Source organism: Leuciscus leuciscus, assembly GCF_965113295.1.
Source record: "Leuciscus leuciscus genome assembly, chromosome: 10".
In the NCBI taxonomy this organism is placed as follows: domain Eukaryota; kingdom Metazoa; phylum Chordata; class Actinopteri; order Cypriniformes; family Leuciscidae; genus Leuciscus; species Leuciscus leuciscus.
The window spans coordinates 3194275-3215818 of record NC_138734.1 but is presented as its reverse complement, the minus strand read 5'-3'; the positions used below and the strand labels follow the sequence as shown (position 1 = coordinate 3215818).

Genomic DNA, 21544 nt, shown 5'->3' with positions numbered 1-21544 from the left:
ATTCGCGTCCGGTGTGAACGCACAGTAAGGCTGATTTTTACTATGTTGGTCGTAATGATGACGTGAAGTGCTTTTGTTGTGATGGTGGACTCAGATGTTGGGAGTCTGGTGATGATCCATGGGTAGAACATGCTAAGTGGTTTCCAAGATGTGAATACCTGTTGCAAGAAAAGGGCCAAGAGTTTGTTCATCAGATTCAAGCAAGATTTCCAAGACTATTTGAACAGCTATTGACTAATGGAGACAGCAACTCAAGAGAATTTGTTGATCCACCTGTTGTACACCTGGGTCCTGGAGAAGACCGTTCAGAAGATGCAGTGATGATGAACAATCCTGTGGTGAAGTCTGCTTTAGAGATGGGATTTGAACGTGGCTTGGTGAAGCAAACCGTTCAGAGCAAAATTCTTGCAAGTGGAGAAAATGACAAAACCGTTCAAGAGTTGGTGTCTGATTTACTAAGTGCAGAAGATGAGAAGAGAGAGGAGGAGCGAGAGCTTCTTGCTGAGGAAATGGCATCAGATGGTTTTACTTTTCTTAAGAAACATCATCTTGCCATGTCACAGCACCTAAAAAGTGTGCAGAGCTTAATGGACCTAGCCTGGTAATACCAGACTCTGCTACTTCGCTTTGCTTCGTAGAGAGAGTCTGGAGTTCCGTAATAGAAAAACGTTTTCTTTACCGCCTGGGGGCGCTAGTCTGAAGCTTAAAATCATTGGTTACCCGTAAGCCAATCACATAACGTTTGGTTATGGCGTGTGTTATGCGCATGCTCAGCCGCATCTAACTTCCACTGTAAACACATGTATGATGCGAAAACAAAACCATCGAGCGAAATACCGGAGTGAACATGGCTGTGAACGACTTTAGCAGATTATGTGAAGTAAATCTACGCATCCACGGTACAATCAGCGTCTATACGTCACGGCTCTCAGCCCGCCCTCTGTTCGTTGATTGGCCGGAGGAAAACGGAAAGCTATGACGCGGTCTCAGACTGAGTACAGAAGCGAAATGAAATTGAGCGGAAGTACGAAGTCTGACGTAGTCAGGCTATAATGGACCATCTTCTAGAGGAGAACGTCATCTCACAGAAAGAGTATGACATTATTCGTAACTGCACTACAGTCAAGCAGCAGACAGGACAGCTCATTGAGTTAGTCCTGTCGAAAGGAAATGCAGCAGCAGAGGTCTTCCGCAACTGGATCAAGAAGAATGATGTCTGCCTGCTGAGAGAACTGATGGCCCAGACAAATGAAGCTGCATCACCGAGTCAAGATCTTTCAGACTTGCCTATGGAGGAACAGTTAAGAAGACTTCAAGAGGAGCGCACATGCAAAGTTTGCATGGATAAGGAAGTGAACATTGTCTTCATCCCCTTTTGTCACCTAGTTGTGTGCAAAGAATGTGCGCCTTCTCTGCGCAAGTGCCCCATATGTAGAGGCTTGGACAAAGGCACTGTCCGTACTTTCCTATCATAAAGTGAAGATATTCATCATCCAAGTAACAACAGTTTTTGGATTTGCTAATTTACATTTAACTTGATGAATAAAAACAAAGGTGTCCAAAATGTTACGCGCTAATATTTGGTCTTGTTTCAGAGTTGGTATGCTCCGGTGAAAACTATGTGACTTGTGTGAAATTTGATGAGGCCGAGAACACTAGCGCTGTTAAACATGCGGTTCAATAACAATGTTCAATATAAACAAGAATCCGACTCTAATGCGACTGTGCTTGTTTCACATATAACTGTTGATTGTTAGATATAATAGTTAGATGATTTATCTAACCATTGAAATTTACGATATGTTAAAACATTCGGCATTATGCCAAATAAAAAGAAGATCATAAAAAGAAGAACAATTATTAAGACATAAAACACAACGACTGTATTCTGGATCGGGCCTTAAACTCTGGTGTCAAAGTATTGGTGTGGACAGAATAAAAAATGAATCAACCCTCCTTTCACGTATCAACTGTAATTCAACTGTTGTCTAGCGACACACACACACACACACACACACACACACACACACACACACACACACACACACACACACACACACACACACACAAACAAAATAAGTGTGTAATAATAACAAAATAAGTGTAATAATTAGACGAGTTTGAAGTGTAATAACAGAAAAAACAGCAATACTCATATTTGATGTCGTAGACATAGCAGAAAGATGTTCTAAAATAAATATGATTTGTTTAGTCTTAAACACTCTCATGTAGAAGGACCGTAATTTAATTCTCTTTATGCAATATTTGTTCATGTTTTTCATACATTCCTATATGAACATGTTTGACCACGCTCTGAGACTATATACTTTTTGCAAACTGTACAAAAACCAAAAGAAACAGTGTAATTGACTATGTAAAATGTCATTTACAGACATTCAAAAGCTAAAACTGATCACTGTAGTGGCTTTTCTGTTTTTGTTTTAAATGGCTCATGATGATGCATTTACTTTTAACCCAGTTGACCTCTAATTTACTTTTGTGCAATTTTATCTGTAGGTTTTACCAAAGTGTGGAACTTTGTTTAACAGCCTCGAGCTTGGATGAATATGCCTCTCAGTGCAATAGTCAGATGTGATTCTGTTGTAATAGTTTAAGTGTAAAACAGCATGCACTTTGTGTGATCCGTAGATAGAGGGAAAGTTTCTTCTTAAAATTTCACTTAAATTCTTAATTGTCATTTATTTCTATAAACACTAGATGTTGACGGCTCTCAAAGAAATGTCTTCACCTAAAACACATACAGTCCAACAAGATGACTAAATCTAGCGGAGTAATAAAACCATCATTTGGATGCTTTTGTGTATTTATTATAAACAACACTTTTCAACCCTCTTTTCTTAGTGATTTGGTCTTTTGAATCATACATGGATTGTAAGGACATTCCTGTATAAAGATTATGTTTTAAAGTTAGTCCATAGGGTGTGGAACTTTGCATCACTATGGTGTGTAAAAATACACCCAAAGATACACCCAAAGATACTAAGTAGGAGAATATCTAACTGTAAATTGTAGATTAAACATTCCATTATCTGTTTATTTGGGGCCAGAGAGCATCCTTAGCTCAAACATCTCTTTAATTTTGGTTAAGGTTGATATTTGTAGAAAAAGCACAATACATTTATAAAACAAATGGCCTTGTGTCAGAACACAACAGCCATGAAGATATGTTTGGTTTTTAACTTTTTATTCTAACTGTATAGCTAGATTATCCTTTGAAAAGTGTAATACAGTATTTGATTTTTACACACGCAGTATTTTCACCGACTGACCTAGACCGTTGACCCCTGAAGTTATGACTTCTGAAGGTCTAGATTCACTCGGTTGAAAAATGGTATTTTTCAACCATCTAAAGTTTTTGAACAGACGCTGTTTAGTAACAATTATACCTTAGGTTAAATTTAAGCAAAATCATTTACATCATATAAGTCTTCTAAGAAGATGGATAGAAGATATGATTTTAATAAAATGTTAAAGATTTGATTTAAACAGTCTTTTAATTTTAAAATATCTTATTTAAACTTTTAAGGTTATGCTTTTAAATGATTTATTTCACACTGTAGTTTATCTCTGAAGGATCTGGGGCTGTTTTGTTTGACAACCTAAACATATGCTTTTTGGATTGTTGCATAAATAACTACTTCACCTCTCTGGAAATGTAAGGTGTTTTTATTTATATATTTATTTAGCAAAAACTTTGTTTACATTTTATTAAATTATTTATTTATTTATTTATTTATTTCATTTTTGAAAATGTACAAATGTAGTTTTCTGTGATGGTCGTGTTTAGGTGTACGGGATATAATATGCAGTTACGGTACAAAAATCATTATGGCTATGGAAAGCCATAAAAATTGAAACCCCGCATGGACAAAAAATTATGATTTAATCTTTTCATATAAATGAGATTTAAGACGACTAAGTACAGTTTTTCAACCATCTAAAGTTTTTGAACAGACATTGTTTAATAACAATTATAATGTAGGTTCAGTTTAAACAAAATCATTACAGTAATCTTCTAAAAGATAAATAGAAGATACGAATATTCAAACTTTAAAGATTTTATTTAAACAATCTTTCATTTATAAAATATCATATTTAAACTTTAACGATTATGCTTTGAAATAAATTAAGCACCTGATATCCTGATCGCTGAATTTGTGTGACTCTCTCACAGACACACACACACACACACACACACACACACACACACACACAGTGTGAAAAGAGGCCCTTTAGTTATCTAAACATGCCGGATGGATATTATTTTGTTTTGTTCATCTAAAACTGAAAGAATTGGTTTCAGTAGATTTTAGTAAGATGTTATTGTATATTATATTATTTGTGTGAAATAATATACATCATTTTTTATAAAACCCCTGTTTCTCACTGTTACCTCAGGAATGTGGAGGAGCAGCACGTTTCAGATGTCAGAGCTCAAATGCTTGCATGTGACACACACACACACACACACACACACACACACACACACACACACACACACACACACACACACACACACACACACACAGAGAGAGAGAGAGAGAGAGACACTCCCTATGTTTTGAGACCGTGTGAGGTCATTCAGGAATGACTATATGAATTCAGTAAACAAGTTGTGTAAAACAATTTTGAACCCATTCATACTTGTTTAACTATATAAACATTTAACTGATTGTAATTTTTTCTAACTCCATTTTAACTTTAAACCTAAATGCTTGGTCCAGTGGATAGTTCTACATTTATTTAAACTTTTGGTGTGAGGTTTTAGTAAGATCTTTATAAACATTTATATTATTTTAAAAGAACTGAATGGTTTTTCAACATTTGTGTGTGAGATAAACTTCCACAGTTTTTCCCTTATCAGTTTTTACATTACAGCCCAGATACGCTCAGGAATATGTAGGAGTATCCTGTGAAGGCTTCAAAGACTAACTGTCACAACATGACATATTGTTATAACACTTTCTGTCAATATCAAAAGGCTTCAAAACAAAACTTTCTGTCAAAAATGACATGATCAAGGGCTAGGAGGGGACAACCTGTCAATCAAAAGTCAAAACTAACGTTCCCTTTGATCTCCTTTGATTTCCTCTGATCTACTTTTATCTCATTTGATCTTCTTTGATCCCTTTGATCCTATGCCAAAAGGGGTGGGCACCTGTCACCGGAAGGGGCGGGGCACCTGTCAATCAATCATTTTTTGACAGGTGGTGTAGCATAGTTACTACTCTAGCTTCCAATTTTTAAAGAGGAGATTTAAATAATCACATAATAAATAGGACATTATATTTATATTATTAAATTAAATATGAATTTATCCGTATTATTCCAAGCACATGACATTTTATTTACAGCAGGATTCAGGCAACTGACCACGTTCCTGGGTTCGTAGGATCATAAAACTCGCTCCTCCAAAATCGCCATCCGAATGCATGAGTTTTATCTCTGTGGTGCCATGGTGAAAATTCATGTTTACAGACGTCAACATGAGAAACAGTTACTGTCCGAATAGGGCTCTAGATACTGTTTTTTCTTTTTCTCTTAAAGGGATAGTTCACCCAAAAATTCAAATTGTCAATACTTCCTCACGCACAAGTTGTTCCTAACCTGTATGTGCTTCTTTCTTCAGCTTACAGTGACACACACACACACACACACACACACACACACACACACACACACACACACACACACACACGCACACGTACATCCCAGTTCATAGGCAGGGCTTAGCAGCGTGGAGGGACAATTTCAAGCCTAGTCACTCCGCAGTGACCCCAAACCAGAGACTGCCACTGGATTAGACATTCACTCACTCTCTCACACACACCCCCTCAAACGCCACTTTACAATCTGTAGCATTGTTCATCGCTCTAATTCTTTCTAAATCTCTTTTTCTTCTTCATATGGGTCTTCAAAACTCTGCTTCAAAACTGAACGCAGCTGTCTGAAAGATGTCTTTTTATTACTGCCTTCAAACTATTATTTTTTTGTTTTTACATTACACTTACGTTTACATTACATTAACGTTTTGTTACTACAAAGTGTCTGGTCTGAAAAACTTCAACTTAATCCATTATTTTATTGTCTTTTATCAAATCTTCGGGCATGACCAGTCTAATTCACATATGCTTTTACTCAATGATTAGAAACATGCTGAATGAGTGCATTGAGGAACTAATCAAATGTGGTCACTTAAATATTCAGATTTTTATCTCATATAAAGCATATAAAGAATGTCTGATTAATTTCAGTGAATTGGTTTGCTCAGACCATTATAAAAAATACATCCGTTCAATAAAACGATTCACATATTCCTTTAAGTTCTGTCACGCCATTTTACGTCATCTCTATAATATCATTGTAGCGGTACTCATGCAAATATTTATCAGAACAATTTAACAAATTAATGTTATATTTAGTTAAATGCTTCTGTTTTTCACTGTGACCATTTTTATGATGTTGAACACATAAGAAGATATTTTAAAGAATGTTGGTAACCAAACAGTTGACAGTAGCTATTGACTTCCATTGTAGGAAATCAAAAATACTATGGAAGTCAATGGGTGCCGTCATATATATATATATAGATATAGATATAGATAGATAGATAGATAGATAGATAGATAGATAGATAGATAGATAGATGGATGAAGTTGCCTCTCTTGTCATTTTTGGAGATTGACAGTTACTGGTAACTTGGACTGAATATGATGACAGAATATTGTTTGGTTTTCATTTCTGAATGAGTGTTTCTGTCCTGTCCTCTCTCTGCAGAACTGGGAGGTGAGCTATCAGCAGGACACACCAGTTGCACCACGGTTTGATATCAACGCCCCTGATCTGTACATTCCCGGTATGACTCCAAGCCATATTCTATAATAATAATAACAATAATATCTTTCAATTCATGAACTTTACTTATTGATGAGCTATTTAAAAATTCAAAGGATCTTATTATATACTCATGGGAAAGTGTACAGTCATGGAAATGTTGACTAAATGCATCTGTATGTGTTTGTTTGACTCTGGCTCCGCAGTGATGGGTTTCATTACGTATGTCCTGGTTGCAGGACTGGCTCTGGGCACACAGAACCGGTAAGAGCCAGTTTCACTCCTCTACAGCAGATACTGGGAGAATTCAACAGTGTGGGAATGGAATGCTTATGCCAAGGCTGTTAGTGGACAAATTAAACATTAAACATGTGAATATTATACTGGCTAATATTTACCCCTTGAGCCCTTAAAAAGAGTTTCAATAACAGGAACTTTTGGCTCACTGATTACATTTTAGCTGATACGTTTTTAGTTTTTCCATATCACCTTATAATAATTCATTTATTAAATAATTATTTGTTATTACACTATTATATTTACATTTTCAAATTGATGTTTGTTCCATATTGTGCCATATATCCCAGTGAACAAGAACAAATGGAGGGCGGAACAAGAACAAATTTAGAGAAGAGCTGCCAGAGGGATGGAAGATATTCTGATTCAAGATTACGAGGCACAAAAAAACAACAACAAAAAACACAACAATGTGTGGATAAATAATTCATATTGAACACTGCAATATTCCATAAAAACAAGAATTGTCCATTTTTGATTTCATGGAGGCTTTACATATGTATCATTCCCTGTCCAAATGATCAAAAGTCACAGTATGTGGACCTGAAGCTTCATCAGATCTGATGTCACGAGAGGAACTGTTTTGATGACGCAGGAGTTTCAGAGGGAAGGGGAACTTCCTGCAATCTTCCTGACTTCTCTTAACTTCCTGTTACTCATTGTTCTGTTTTTTTGTCATGACTTGTTTTTTTCCCGACCTGATTTTGCTTCTCGGTTCTTGTTTTCAGGTTTTCTCCAGAGATTTTGGGCATTCAGGCCAGCTCGGCCCTGGTGTGGCTCATTATCGAGGTTTTGGCCGTGCTCCTCAGTCTTTATCTGGTAACCGTTAACACTGACCTCACCACCATCGACCTGGTGGCCTTTTCTGGATACAAATATGTCGGGTGAGGACATTGGTTCTTTGTGAATCTAGATTCACCACAATATCATCATCTGTCATGTATCTGCGGTCAAACCAATTCAGCTGGTATTTGGACTCTATTTGGTGCAATTGAGTAATATTTGCTGCACAAGTACATATCCTTAAAAAAATATATATTTTAACTACAAATTGAAACAAAACTGAAAAATAAAGTGAAATGAAATTGGTTTGCATTTAATATTTAATTGTATATAATTGTGTATAGTTTCCCAGTATTGTCCTCATACTGGATATAACTAGTCTAGTTTGCTCTAAAACTCATTAATTGCCAGCTTTATCATCTATGTGCTTGAAGTCCCTGATAAGAAAAGCATATGAACTTTGTATGGCTGTACAGAGTTTCTGTGTAAATTCATGCGGTGTGTTTCCTCAGGATGATCGTGGGAGTCGTGGCAGGACTTTTGTTTGGCCGGACGGGATATTACCTCACACTGCTGTGGTGCTGCGTCTCTATCTTTGTCTTTACGGTGTGTATTGAGCGATGGCTTCATATGCTGCTGTATTTTATAGTAAAGCGTTATATTCATCATTTTGCTGAAGTTCAAACGGCCAGTCGTCGTGTTTCTGTTTCTGTTCAGAAAAGCTGTCAAAAATGTTTCATTATTGGATGTTTTTAGCAAATTGGACATTTAAAAAAAAAGCATGACATTTTTATTAGCCTGATCAAAACACATTTACATGTTGCCTGCAATTATATATATAAGAAAGAAATACTTTTATTCAGCAAGGATCCATTAAATTGATCAAAATTTAGAGTAAAGATATTTGTATGATTGCACAAAAAAAAAAAAAAAAGTATATAAAAAATATTAACTGTTTTCAACATTGATAATAATCATAAACGTTTGTTGAGCATCAAATCATCATATTAGAATGATTTCTGAAGGATCATGTGACACTGAAGACTGGAGTAATGATGCTGAAAATTCAGCTTTGATCACAGGAATAAATTACACTTTACAATATAGGCTACTCACAAAGAAAACAGCGGTTTAAGTTGTAATAATGTTTCACAACTTTTTGCTTTTTTTAAACAAAGAAATACAGACTCTGTGAGCAGAAGAGACCTCTATCAAATGCATTACATTTAATCATTTAAATGTAGACGCTTTTATCCAAAGTGACTTACAACTGAGGAGAATGATAGAAGCAATCAGACCAACAAGAGGGCAACAGTATACAAGTGCTGGAACAAGTCTCAGTTAGTCTAGTACAGTTAAAACATATTTTTAAAATATGCGCGCACAAAACTACTACAATGGGACCTCAGTGTTTGTTGTTGGACACAACAAATGTGTCCCCACATTAAGTCCTTGAATTTGAAGTTAACCAAGGTGTGGGAACTCTGGTTACAGTCTCATTTAGGATCTGACCTGTGAAGGTTCTGTAACGCCTCCTGATCTTCTGTTTCGCTGACAGATTCGGACTCTACGGCTGAAGATCCTGTCTGAGGCCGCCGCGGAGGGACGGTTAGTGCGAGGAGCCAAAAACCAGCTGCGAATGTACCTGACCATGGCCATCGCTGCCGCACAGCCCGTGTTCATGTACTGGCTGACCTTCCACCTGGTCAGATAAGAGGAACCGTAGAGGAACGGTCACGAACAAAAGCTCCTCGTCTGTAGAGACATACGCCTATTTGCACACATGTAATAATAAACCAATGGACACGTGTTGTGCAGCCTCATCATAGCACAATATGAATTATCTGAACTGTAATTGCCCAGCTGTCTTTTGTATGTTTTTGGTTTGTACATTTCTAGGAGTTTTTGTTGGGTTTTGTTTTGTATAATGTACAGTGTAATTGTATTTACATTTTTTTTTATGTCAGTGTCTTTCCTTGCAAACAAAGAGTGTTGTCCAGATGCTATGACTGTTGATAGGATGCAGAGTTCCTCTCATGGTAACCACAAACCGTGCGTGTGTGTGTGTGTGTGTGTGCGCGCACGTGCGCGTGTGTGTGTGTGTGCGTGTGCGTGCGTGTGTGTGTGGATTGCTTCTAAACTAGTAAAGCGCTCTTTCTTGCCGCCACTCTAACAGATGCATAGAGTCTTAAGGTCAGACAGCCTTCATGCTTATGCAGGTTTTTACATAACAAACTTGCTTCATACATTTCAGGGTCAATTGCAGTTTTTTCTTTCATAAATTGTACATGAAATAAACATGCTCTCAGGAGTTTTAAATGCAAAGCTAGTTTGAATATTACTGTGGTTATAGAACTTATTTAAATAATGAATAAATGTGGATTTACTAAGTATAGTTTTAATCAATTTAAGCATATTAATTTGATGGTAATCCACCAACCATATGCATAATAACTGCTGATTCTGCAGAAGTCTGCCTGATCATAACCGCCTTGTGTCTTCACAGTGTGATACCACAACAGAAACCAGTGGTAAAGGGTGATAACACTGATGTTGGCTACAGAAACATAAGCAGTTGGGATATTAATGTCAGCATGTTACCCTGAAAAGTTTTGTTAGGATCACCAAACAGTCCTAAAATTAGTAAAGACAAAGAAATTGATTATTGAAATCATCAATAAATGAATTATGGAAATAAAAAAAGAGGTATCCAAAAATCCCCACTGTCAGCAAAACAAAAGAAGACTTCTGAACCTGGCTTTATCCAATGTTTATTGGGCGAGTTTATATAGCTTTTTCTAAAGGCTGCATTGCCTATTTAAACATAACATTTCAGAAAAGGTCTGACACAAACCAGCAGGGCCGTGCACAGACATTTTGAGGGGCAGTGGCTTAAACCAAAAAAGGGGGCACTATAAGGAGTTTGAATGAGGCAGTATCATCTTAATATAGAAAATTAAAAACAACTCTTTTATATTGGCAATACGGTTACAATTAGGATTTAGTGCAAAATCAATTTATGTTGTTATAATTACTCTTCCAATTAAATAATTCAATGTCAATGCCAGTTTAACTGTCTGATGCTCAGTGGGCTCTCACTCTCTGAGCTGCCTCATCCTATGGAAGTAGTATAGACATTTAATTTAATATTATACAGTTAAAGTATAAATTGAAATTATACAGGTTTCAACAGTTATAAAGTCACACCGGGGTAAAATGCGCATTTGACTTAATTCTCTTTTATACCACTCGATGGCACAAATTCTGCTCAGCACTTTTTTTCATAAACGCTTTTGATGATGGACTTGGAAATTTGGCTGATCATTGACTTGATCAAAGTTGATTCTGTGCTAATTTAATCTACTATGTTTGTTTTGTTTTTTTAAAGTTTTTTTTTTAGACTTATGTAGCAATTTAAATACAAAGATCTCAAGAATCTTGTTTCTGTATTTTTTAAATGAAAATTATGACAGATAGCCTATATTTATTGAACAAACATTTATTATTTAATTTATAAAAATAACTCCAAAAATTGTATAAACTTTGCTAAAGTGATTGGTTTGAACAAGTATCAACTTAGACATTATTAAAAGCATATTAAGTTAGCTTAAGTATTTTTATCAATACTGTGTGTCTTACCGTGCTGGTTTTACCCCGTGTGTACCTCCTTGCCACCTCATACATTAATACGATTTTTAAACAAACCACCTTTCTGATTTATATTCACACAAAATCTGTTGCTCCATCAATTTTCAAACATATATTGTTCTGCAATCATACACTGGGAGTAGTGAAAATTTGAATTCTTGTTCAATCAAATTATTTAACCTGATCTAATCTAATATAAATAACACTAATAAATACATTACGAATAAATAAATAACATTTTCTGTTGTCTGCAGATTTTGTAGACAAAAAAACAATGCCTTCACAAAATTAGAAGAACAGAGTGAGAAAGAGCAAAGACAAAGCCTATTCAACATTGCAAAAATTGAATCAAAGTTCTAGAAAGCCAGAGGGTAAATCATTATGTATAGAATATTTAGCAGACAGTTTTTCACACTTTAACTCCTATAAATATATTTCCCATTATAATCAGTTGCCTTAGTTGATATACTAGTATCTATCTATAACATAGGCTACATAATATTTATAATATTTTAATGAGACCATATTAACATTATACATAATAAAAAGGTAATACACTATATTATCTAAATGTGTTCTAATCTAAATGAATAGTAGGCTACCTTAGCATAGTAGGTTACAAGGGGGCTAACGGCACGAAACACATTTGCTTTTCTTCCAAGAACATGGATGTTGCACGAGTTGTTAGCACTATTTGAAGACCAGGAGAAAAACATTTTGCGACAGAAATACAAAAACATAACCAAAATACAAATTTTGTGGATCGACTACTGTCTGTAATGTGGACTGTAATTTGTAATCGACCTGTGAATGGGACGACATTCTATTCTGAAACTGTCGTCGGAGAGCGGGCGCATGTCTACGAGTGACGCTGCGGAGCGAGCAGGAAAACACGGAGCGGATTAGCGGAATCAGTGGATCTTTAGCGCAGCGATAACAGAACGTTTTTATGGGAATCTTCTGGAGCAGTGGTTCTCAACTCCAGTCCTCGGGACCCGCTGCTCTGCACATTTTGTATGTCTCTCTTATCTGGCACACTCAAATCAGTTCATGGAGTCTCTCCTGACGAGCTGATGATCTTGTTCAGGTGTGTTAAATAAGGGAGACATACAAAATGTGTAGGGCAGCGGGTCCCGAGGACTGGAGTTGAGAACGATCCCGGTTACTTAACTGTAACCTTGTTCCCTGAGAAAGCGGAACGAGATGCTGCGCTGCTCAGCGCATAGGGAACGTCTTTAGTTGTGACCAGCTGTGAATATTGTGTGTAACACGTCGATAGAATTGACCCGGAGGTAATATAGCCTCGGTCGATGACGTCATCGGCGCGCTCCCGCAACACGAGGCTATAAATAGATGAGCCACAGGTGCATCGTCAGGATATTTTGTCTGAAGAGCAGTCCTGGGACATCTTCAGCACGGCAAAGTAGCGCAGCATCTCGTTCCGCTTTCTCAGGGAACAAGGTTACAGTTAAGTAACCGGGATCGTTCCCTTTCGAAAGCTACAATCGATGCTGCGCTGCTCAGCGCATAGGGAATGAGAATACCCACGCCGCCGTGCTTGAACATGTCTGGACCCCCACGGTTGTGCATGTGCTCACAAGAACGCAAGAAGGCCTCAGACATCAGCTTGTGATGTTGACTCAAGGACATGAGAGCCCGGAGTGGCATGAACATCCAAACTATAAAATCTTATGAATGTGTGCGGAGAGGACCAACCTGCCGCATCACAAACCTGTTGTAGGGGGGCACCCCTTGCCAAAGCACTAGAAGAGGCGACCCCCCTGGTGGAGTGAGCCCTAAGACCTGTAGGCGAAGCCTGACCGCGCGCCTCATAGGCAAGAGCAATAGCATCCCTGACCCAATGAGACATGGTCTGCTTGGTGGCAGCTGCTCCTCTGTTACTACCACCATAACAGACGAAGAGTTGCTCTGACTTACGCCACTGGCTAGTTGGGTGGATGTAAGCCTGAAGAGCACGGACTGGACACAGTCTATGAGATTTCTCCTGCTCCGGCGTTGTGAACGGTGGAGGACAGAAGGCTTCTAGAATGACCGGATGTACAGCCGAAAATGGAACCTTAGGCAGGTAATCAGGATGTGGATGCAAAATCACTTTCACCATTCCTGGGGCAAAGTCTAAGCAGGATGAAGAGATAGACAGAGCCTGCATATCCCCAATTCTCTTCAAGGAAGTTATAGCCATGAGAAAAACCATTTTTAGAGTCAGAAGTTTATCAGACGCTGATTCTATAGGTTCAAAGGGGGTTTCAACCAGACCTTCGAGAACTATAGCTAAGTCCCATGAAGGGATCTTGGTTTTTACTGGAGGCCTCAGTCGCCTGGCCCCATGAAGGAAGCGAGAGAGCAGAGGGTGTCTCCCGAGTGGCGCCCCGTCTACCAAGGCGTGGCAAGCTGAAAGAGCGGCCACATAAACCTTAAGAGTTGCAGGGCATGTGCCTGTTGATAATTTCTCTTGCATGAAGTCCAGAACTGAAGCAACCTGGCAGTTGACTGGATCTACATTGTGTACAACACACCATCTTTCAAAAACACCCCATTTACTGGCATAACTTTGTCTAGTGGAGGAAGCCCTAGCACTTAGAATGGTCTCAATAACGGCAGGCGAAAGCCCAGTGTCTCTCAATTGGTTCCCATCAGGGGCCAAACGTGAAGATTCCACAGGTCGGGCCTGGGATGGAATATCGTGCCCTCCGCCTGAGACAGAAGGTCCCTCCTCTCCGGAATCGCCCACGGCGAGCCGTCGAGGAGAGATATTATCTCCGAGAACCACACTCTGTTCGGCCAACGCGGCGCTATCAGCAAGAGGCAAGACCCTTGTTAGCGAACTCTGGCTAGAACTCCCGGGAGCAGAGAAACTGGAGGAAACGCATACAGGCGCATCTTGGGCCATGTGTGCGCCATCGCATCCAGACCCAGTGGAGCTGGGTGACTCAGAGAGAAGTAGAGGGGACATTGCGCTGTCTGTTGTGAGGCGAAGAGGTCCACCTCCGCTTTGTAAAATTTGGTCCAAATCTGTTTCACTACTTCCGGGTGGAGTCTCCATTCCCCCGTCGGTAGTGTCTGTCTGGACAGTAAATCTGCTCCCACATTCAGATGCCCTGGAATGTATACTGCCCTGAGTGACAGGAACTTGTCCTGGGCCCAGAGAAAAATCTGCCTCGTTATTCTGTTCAGATTGCGTGAGCGCAGACCTCCCTGGTGATTTATATAAGAGACTGCTGCTGTGTTGTCCACCCGCACTAGGACATGACAGCCCCTCAATTGATGGAGAAAATATTTCAGAGCCAGAAATACGGCCATCAGCTCGAGGCAATTGATATGCCAATCGAGCTGATGGCCCTCCCATTCCCCTTGAGCTGGACGGCCATCTAAGACCGCTCCCCAGCCCATCAGGGAGGCGTCCGTCGTTAGCAGTTTGCGACGACACGGCGCCCCTAGAGTGCGACCCAAGGCGAGAAACCGGGGTCTGAGCCACAGAGATAGTGTACAAAGCCCGCGGCGCGTCACTTTTATTTGCCTTTGAGGATTGGCTCTTGGATGAAATCCTCTGGCTTTTAGCCACAACTGAAACGGTCTCATGTGCAACAGCCCCAGAGGAATCACCGTGGATGCTGACGCCATGAAACCTAACATTTTTTGGTACTGACGAACAGTGCGTTCTTGGCCTAACTTGACATTGCTCATGGTCTGCCGAATGGTCTCGATTCGCGAGGGAGACAGTTGTGCCCGCATCGTGATCGAATCCCAAACGATCCCGAGATAAGTCGTTCTCTGGGCAGGAGAAAGAACACTTTTCTTGGTGTTGAGTCTCAACCCTAGAGAAACTAGATAAGCTAACACGATGTCTCTGTGTTGGAGCGCCATCTCTCGCGATTGTGCTAGTATTAACCAATCGTCGATGTAATTCAAAATGCGAATGCCCTGGAGTCGTAATGGAGCCAGTGCTGCATCCATGCATTTTGTGTATGTGCGGGGTGACAAGGCTAGGCCGAATGGAAGAACCCGAAATTGGTACGCTTCCCCCCCGAAAGCGAACCTCAGGAATTTCCTGTGTTGTGGCAATATTTCTATGTGAAAATATGCGTCCTTCAGATCGATCGTGACGAACCAATCGTGATGTTGAATTTGCGTCACGACCGTCTTGACGGTTAACATCTTGAACTTGAGCGCTTTGACTGAACGGTTTAAGCCTCGAAGATCTAAGATTGGACGCAACCCCCCATCCTTCTTGGGAACCAGGAAGTATCTGCTGTAATAACCCGACTCTCTCTCTGGAAGAGGAACATGTTCTATGGCCTCTTTGCTCAGAAGAGTTTGCAGCTCTTGTGACAGTACGTGCATCAGCTTCGGTTTCACGGAAGTGAAAACCACGCCGTTGAAACGCGGAGGACGACGAATAAATTGGATTCTGTATCCTATCTGTACTGTGCTTAATACCCACGCAGAAATGCCTGGCAGAAGTTTCCACGCTGCCAGACTTTCTGAGAGTGGTATTAATTTTAATACTTCCTCTTGAGGGGATGTTAGATGTTCCGTGTCCTGAATGACGGCAGGAAACAACGGAACATCTAACATTTCGCTGGAAACCGCTGCCCCCCGAAGCACGAGAGGTGGCGGGGATGGAGAGGTTTTGTGAGGGTAACGGGAAGGAGCGAAAAGATCTTGAAAGCGCCCCATCCCGCGGGGGGCTACCCCCACCAGATTGGGCGCCAGACCATCAGGACTTCTTTTTCTTATTAATAATGGTCCTGAGGTCTGGTCTGGGAGGCTGCTGAGTGTGGCGAGCCTGTCCCCAGTCTCTCTGAGGGGGAGCACGACTCGCCACACTCTGCTTTTTCACCTCCCTGGCTTTTGAAGCACCGGGGCGGGGCTGGGTGGCCGAGTGCGGCGAGGAAGGAACTGAACATACGCCTCTTCGTGTTTTTTCACGTCCTTAAACCTGTTAACTACGGTGTTAACGGCATCGCCAAACAGGCCTGATGGTGAAACTGGTGAGTCCAATAAAAAAACACGATCTTTGTCTCTGATGCCAGTGAGATTGAGCCACAGGTGCCTCTCCGTGCTGACCAAAGCGGACATAGAACGGCCGATGGCACGGGCCGTTTGCTTGGTCGCACGAAGAGACAGATCTGTGGCTCGGCGCAGTTCAGAAAACGCTTCCTCATCGATGGTGGTGCCTGCACTCAAGTCCTTCAACAGGTCAGCCTGGTATGCCTGTAACACTGCCATAGTGTGCAGCGCAGCACCATCCTGACCTGCAGCTTGATAAGCTTTCCCTACGAGCACTGATGTTGTTCTACATGGCTTCGAAGGGAGGGTAGGTCTCTTTAACGAAGATGCCGCGCCAGGCGAGAGATAGCCCGCTAGCGTCTCTTCAACCTGTGGCATCTCCGTATACCCCCGTGACTTCGCACCCACGATAGTCGAAAAAGTCGACGTCGAGGGTACAAAGACACGGGAAGTATATGGTTTACTCCATGACTTAGATAGTTCGTCATGGAGGTCCTCGAAAAAGGGGAGAGACTGATGTTGTGTTCTCTCCCCCCTGCCACCGGACAGAAACCTATCCTCTAGCTTAGATTGTTTGGGGGTCTCTTGTTCGCGTGGCCAGTCAAGCTGTAACCTGGCCACCGCGCGAGTAACCACCTCGAGCAATTCCTCGACAGATCTTTTTTCGCGAGAGGAATGCTCAGAGGCGGGCTGCTCGCGGTCCGAAGGCCCAAGAGAAACATCATCCCCCTCGTGAACCGAAGAAGCGCCGGAGCGCGCTTCGAGATCACCAGAAGGGATGTGTGGATCTGGTGACGCAGCAAGCGAAAGGGACGGACCCGTCTCTTGCTCGTCATGCAGATCCATACGAGAGCCCCACGATGGTAATGCGGGTGCGGACTGGAAATAGTTCAGACGAGAACGAAGCATTTTGACTGCGAGCTGGTCACAATGCTCGCACCCGCCTTTCTCTATCGCCAGAACCGCGTGCTCTTCCCCCAAACAAACAAAACAGTAATCGTGTGTATCCAGCTCAGACATGGGACGGGAGCATGGAGGAACACAACGCTTACTGCTTTGTTGGCTCATTTCTCTTCTTTTTTTACTTTTTAAACTCTTTTATGTAACTTGAGAGAAAAAGATTTGAGAATGAGAATTTTCTGCACACTGCCTGACACAACTAACTCCTAACAAAGATCTGTAGCAGATAAAAGGTAGAGAGAGAGTGTTTGCGTTCACACATGCACAGAATGGTCTGAAGACAAAAGACCTGACGATGCACCTGTGGCTCATCTATTTATAGCCTCGTGTTGCGGGAGCGCGCCGATGACGTCATCGACCGAGGCTATATTACCTCCGGGTCAATTCTATCGACGTGTTACACACAATATTCACAGCTGGTCACAACTAAAGACGTTCCCTATGCGCTGAGCAGCGCAGCATCGATTGTAGCTTTCGAAAGAGAACCACTGTTCTGGAGGGTTAGGGAGGGGGGGGCGAGAGGGGCACCTCAGCTGATGAGGGCAGAAGGGCAGTGGCTCTAGCCACCGGGCCACCCCCCTGTGCACGGCCCTGCAAACCAGTTGTCTCATGTTGCAACATGATTAATCTCCCGGGGAAAGAATTCGGATATCTTTTAGTTAAAAATGTCACCCTGTTCATCTGTATTTTGAAAACCCACATTAAGGAAGAAAGATCAGTAACGACCGTGAATAATTTTCCTTCCAAGTACTACCTCCCTTTCTCGAGGGCCCACACGACTGCCAAACATTCTTGTTCTGTGGTCGTATAATTTCTTTCTGCCGGATTTAAGGTACGACTGGCAAATGCCAAGACTTCCTCAGTGCCCAGTCCTGTTTGCTGCATTTGTATGTCTTTCCTTAAAACCTAAAGTATTGCTTTAATTTATAAAAGTGTGCAAGAAAAGGCATGACAAAGAATGATGAACCATCAGAAAAATGACACCTTGCTGCTCAGAAAAGCCCCATCAGTGTCTGTCCATCTATATAAAGGTGTTTCACTGTTTTAGTTTTACAGCTTTAATCTCAGTTTCAAATCTACTCACTGCCAAGAGGTCTTGTAAACTTTGCTGATCTTTACTGCTTTATGTCAACCATACACAGGGTTGGGGAGTAACGGAATACATGTAACGGTGTTATGTAATCAGGATACAAAAATCCAGTAACTGTATCCGTACAGTTACGTCAAAAAACGTAGTAATCAGTTACATTTTGAAAAAAGGGGGAATACTTTCAGGATTACAATGGTTTAATTTAAAACTTAATAAATCAGTATTTTGCCATAATGCCACTATATTAAGCGCTGCTTGATTATACAATAGTTCCTGGCTCTGTTGCCAGCAATGATTCATGTGTGCCACCCGCTGGTGCATGTGCAAATAACAGCTGTCTACAATCTCCTCAGACGCTGAATGAATCACTGCTGATAAACGAGCAGACACTGATTAGCTACTTGATCGCCTAAATTATAAAAAATAAAATTTATATTTGTGTAGTGTTCAATGTTGTTATCGATAGAGACACGCGGATGGGGTATTATTTCATCCGCAACCGCATCACAAAACTCATCATCCGCACCAATGTTTTTTTTTACCAAATTTCAAAGCCGCACCCGCCCGCCATCCACTGATTGTTTTGCGGTCTATGGACGATGCAATGCTCTGCTGATGCGAGCTGCAAGAAAGCCCTTGTCTGTTCTAGAAAGGATGCAGCAAAGATATTTAATGCTAATGTATGAGGCATAGGCCTACGCTGAGTTTCATTCATTAATGATGAGATGTGCTCTAGTTCGCGATGCAATGCAAGTGAACGCATCGCGCCGGCGCCTCCATGTCACGGTTATTATATTGTCTGCTATATTTGCTTTTAATTTATTAAATACATGTGTGACAGGTGGATAATCTGGAGTGTTTGTTTTGGTTCAGTGGAATGGGGTAACTCTAAGTGGTTGCGTATATTTTAATTGGCAAGGCACGCCCACTGGCGTTGAACTGCAGCCGGATAGTGAGAACACCTGTGCGGCACAATTATAGATGGTGCGTTAGGTTCTAGGGCATGATAAAAAGCCTGTTTAAGCGGAGCATTGTGATTCCTCTCTGTGTGGTGCCCAGTAATAGGATACCGGTGTATTTTGCTTTGCATCTTCTGGTGAGCGGTTTGCTTTATTGTCCTTTTCAGTCGCAGATTATTATGATCTAAATATAGTCCATGTTTGTCATCAGGAAGGTGTGTGCGTGAAGTGGCAAGTGCAGGGAGTATAACGTTCGCTTTAACTTAATTCCCCTACGAGGTAAGAAACATTATGATCGGTTTCCTCTTCGGGGGTTAACTCAATTGAAAATAATGTAGCCTATTCACGTTTTTAGTATAGGTGCGGCCCAGGAGCGCTAGCTGCTGTTCTCTTTTGATACTACCATTGGTGAAATTGATTCGCTGTCCCGTTCGCCTGACTGACGCGGAGTGCTTTGGACCAGTGGCGATTCTAGGGGGTGGCCTGGGGTGGCCGGTGCCACCCCTGAAAGCTCATTGGCCACCCCTGCGGCCACCCCAGATCTGATAGGTAGGTCAAGTTCGTCAACACAAGAAACGAGAAATGTTGTCAATCAGTGATGACAGCTGATCAACTGATTTAGGGCCAGTTTCACATTTTTAACTAACACAGGAACGGTCGTACTGAGACTGTGAGAGCTGATTTCTGCTCAGCGGACGTTTGGCCATGCAGATCAGATGACCCATGAGATAAGAGCACGCGCGCTGCACGGTGCACCTGCTGCTGCTGGTCCGTGAAACAAGAGGACGTCACACAGTTGCAACAATACAACAACGATAAAAACGCTGGAATCAGTCGATTGAGAGGTATGGTCGGGACCCAACGCAACAGAGTGCGGCACGGGAATATAGATCTGATGGCCGAGTGCGGGCGCGGGCGGTAATGCACTCGTGTGTCGATTCGCGGGAGTCGGGACTCCCGCAAAATAGAATGATCTATAAATTGAACAAATAAAAACAAATAAATTGTCATTCATCTGTTGCACAAAAGCAACAAGAACAACTAAAACAAAATAGAAACTATTTACAGGCCAGAGTCTCTATTTATAACATGTTTGCAGCGTTGAACAATGTAACCAATCACAGACATATGTGTTGATTTCTTGAACGCAATGGCCAATCAGATGCATTTAAGATAGAATCCCCTCACCGCTCAAAATGGACTTTTTGTTCAGTGCTGAATTCTGCATACTGGCAAATCATCTATTATATCAAACAAAGTGTAGATAATATGAAAGATTAATTATGCTGCCAGTTTCATTGATAATAACAGAGATTTGTGAGATGGCGATGAACTGAGATGTCAGCTTTTTAGGAATTATTAAGTGAGAAATCCGTCCCGCGCAGGTCTCTAATGTAGACTTTAAAAACAAACCACTAACATTATATTTACATTAACAGTAGCCTAGGCTGCAATCTAGTGTATGTAAACCTTTTTGCAGATAAACACAAATGCATTTTCGGACAAGTTAATGGCCAAGTTAATTGAGTAAATAATATCCCCCACTATGGCAATTAATAACAGACTATAGTAAACACATTTCCTAAATAGGCCTGTGACTATATCTTACATTTTATGAAATAGTACCATTATTTAAAAATAAAGTTTGCACTTTGTTACTATTATTAAAATCCTCTATTTCCTCTAATCTAGATCCAACTCCTCCCACCTTACATATAAGAGTTTAAAGGTTTACATAACATTACTTTATAGTATATAAGGCCACCCCACTCTAGTTTTGTGTCCCATCTTGGCCACCCCAGTAAAAATGTCCTGGATACGCCACTGCTTTGGACTACGGTTCCGACCGCGCTCGTTGTGAGCTCTGCTCGCATATGAAAGGTCATGCTACTGCGCTCTGGGAGCTGTTATATCCAATTAC

General features: G+C 41.0%; 4 protein-coding genes across 4 annotated transcripts in view; 2 read left to right on the top strand and 2 right to left on the bottom strand.

The window, feature by feature from the left end:
- The window catches only part of LOC309508144 (baculoviral IAP repeat-containing protein 2-like), a 2872-nt gene extending 1382 nt beyond the window's left edge, over nt 1-1490 (top strand). The window contains exons 2-3 of the mRNA XM_082182672.1: nt 26-601; nt 1043-1490. Of these exons, the coding sequence (XP_082038798.1) occupies nt 26-601; nt 1043-1475 (1009 nt within the window). The 3' untranslated portion in view covers nt 1476-1490. The remainder of the gene's footprint in view (nt 1-25; nt 602-1042) is intronic.
- Nucleotides 1-9467, bottom strand: part of LOC309507816 (uncharacterized protein) — a 138625-nt gene extending 129158 nt beyond the window's left edge. Inside the window, exon 1 of the mRNA XM_082182249.1 lies at nt 9448-9467. The gene's annotated coding sequence lies outside the window, so the exon portion shown is untranslated. The remainder of the gene's footprint in view (nt 1-9447) is intronic.
- The window catches only part of LOC309507848 (protein YIF1B), a 29779-nt gene extending 19519 nt beyond the window's left edge, over nt 1-10260 (top strand). Inside the window, exons 2-6 of the mRNA XM_082182306.1 lie at nt 6799-6877; nt 7062-7119; nt 7881-8036; nt 8448-8541; nt 9494-10260. Coding sequence (XP_082038432.1) covers nt 7064-7119; nt 7881-8036; nt 8448-8541; nt 9494-9649 — 462 coding nt within the window. The 5' untranslated portion in view covers nt 6799-6877; nt 7062-7063 and the 3' untranslated portion in view covers nt 9650-10260. The remainder of the gene's footprint in view (nt 1-6798; nt 6878-7061; nt 7120-7880; nt 8037-8447; nt 8542-9493) is intronic.
- A 1180-nt stretch (nt 10261-11440) lies between these two features.
- On the bottom strand, nt 11441-16337 carry LOC309507778 (uncharacterized protein). Its single transcript, XM_082182162.1, has 2 exons — nt 16297-16337; nt 11441-16265 (listed from the first exon to the last, which is right to left on the bottom strand). The coding sequence occupies exons 1-2, from the start codon at nt 16320-16322 to the stop codon at nt 13199-13201; spliced, it is 3093 nt and encodes a 1030-aa protein (XP_082038288.1). The 5' UTR covers nt 16323-16337; the 3' UTR covers nt 11441-13198.
- Between the last annotated feature and the right edge of the window lie 5207 nt (nt 16338-21544).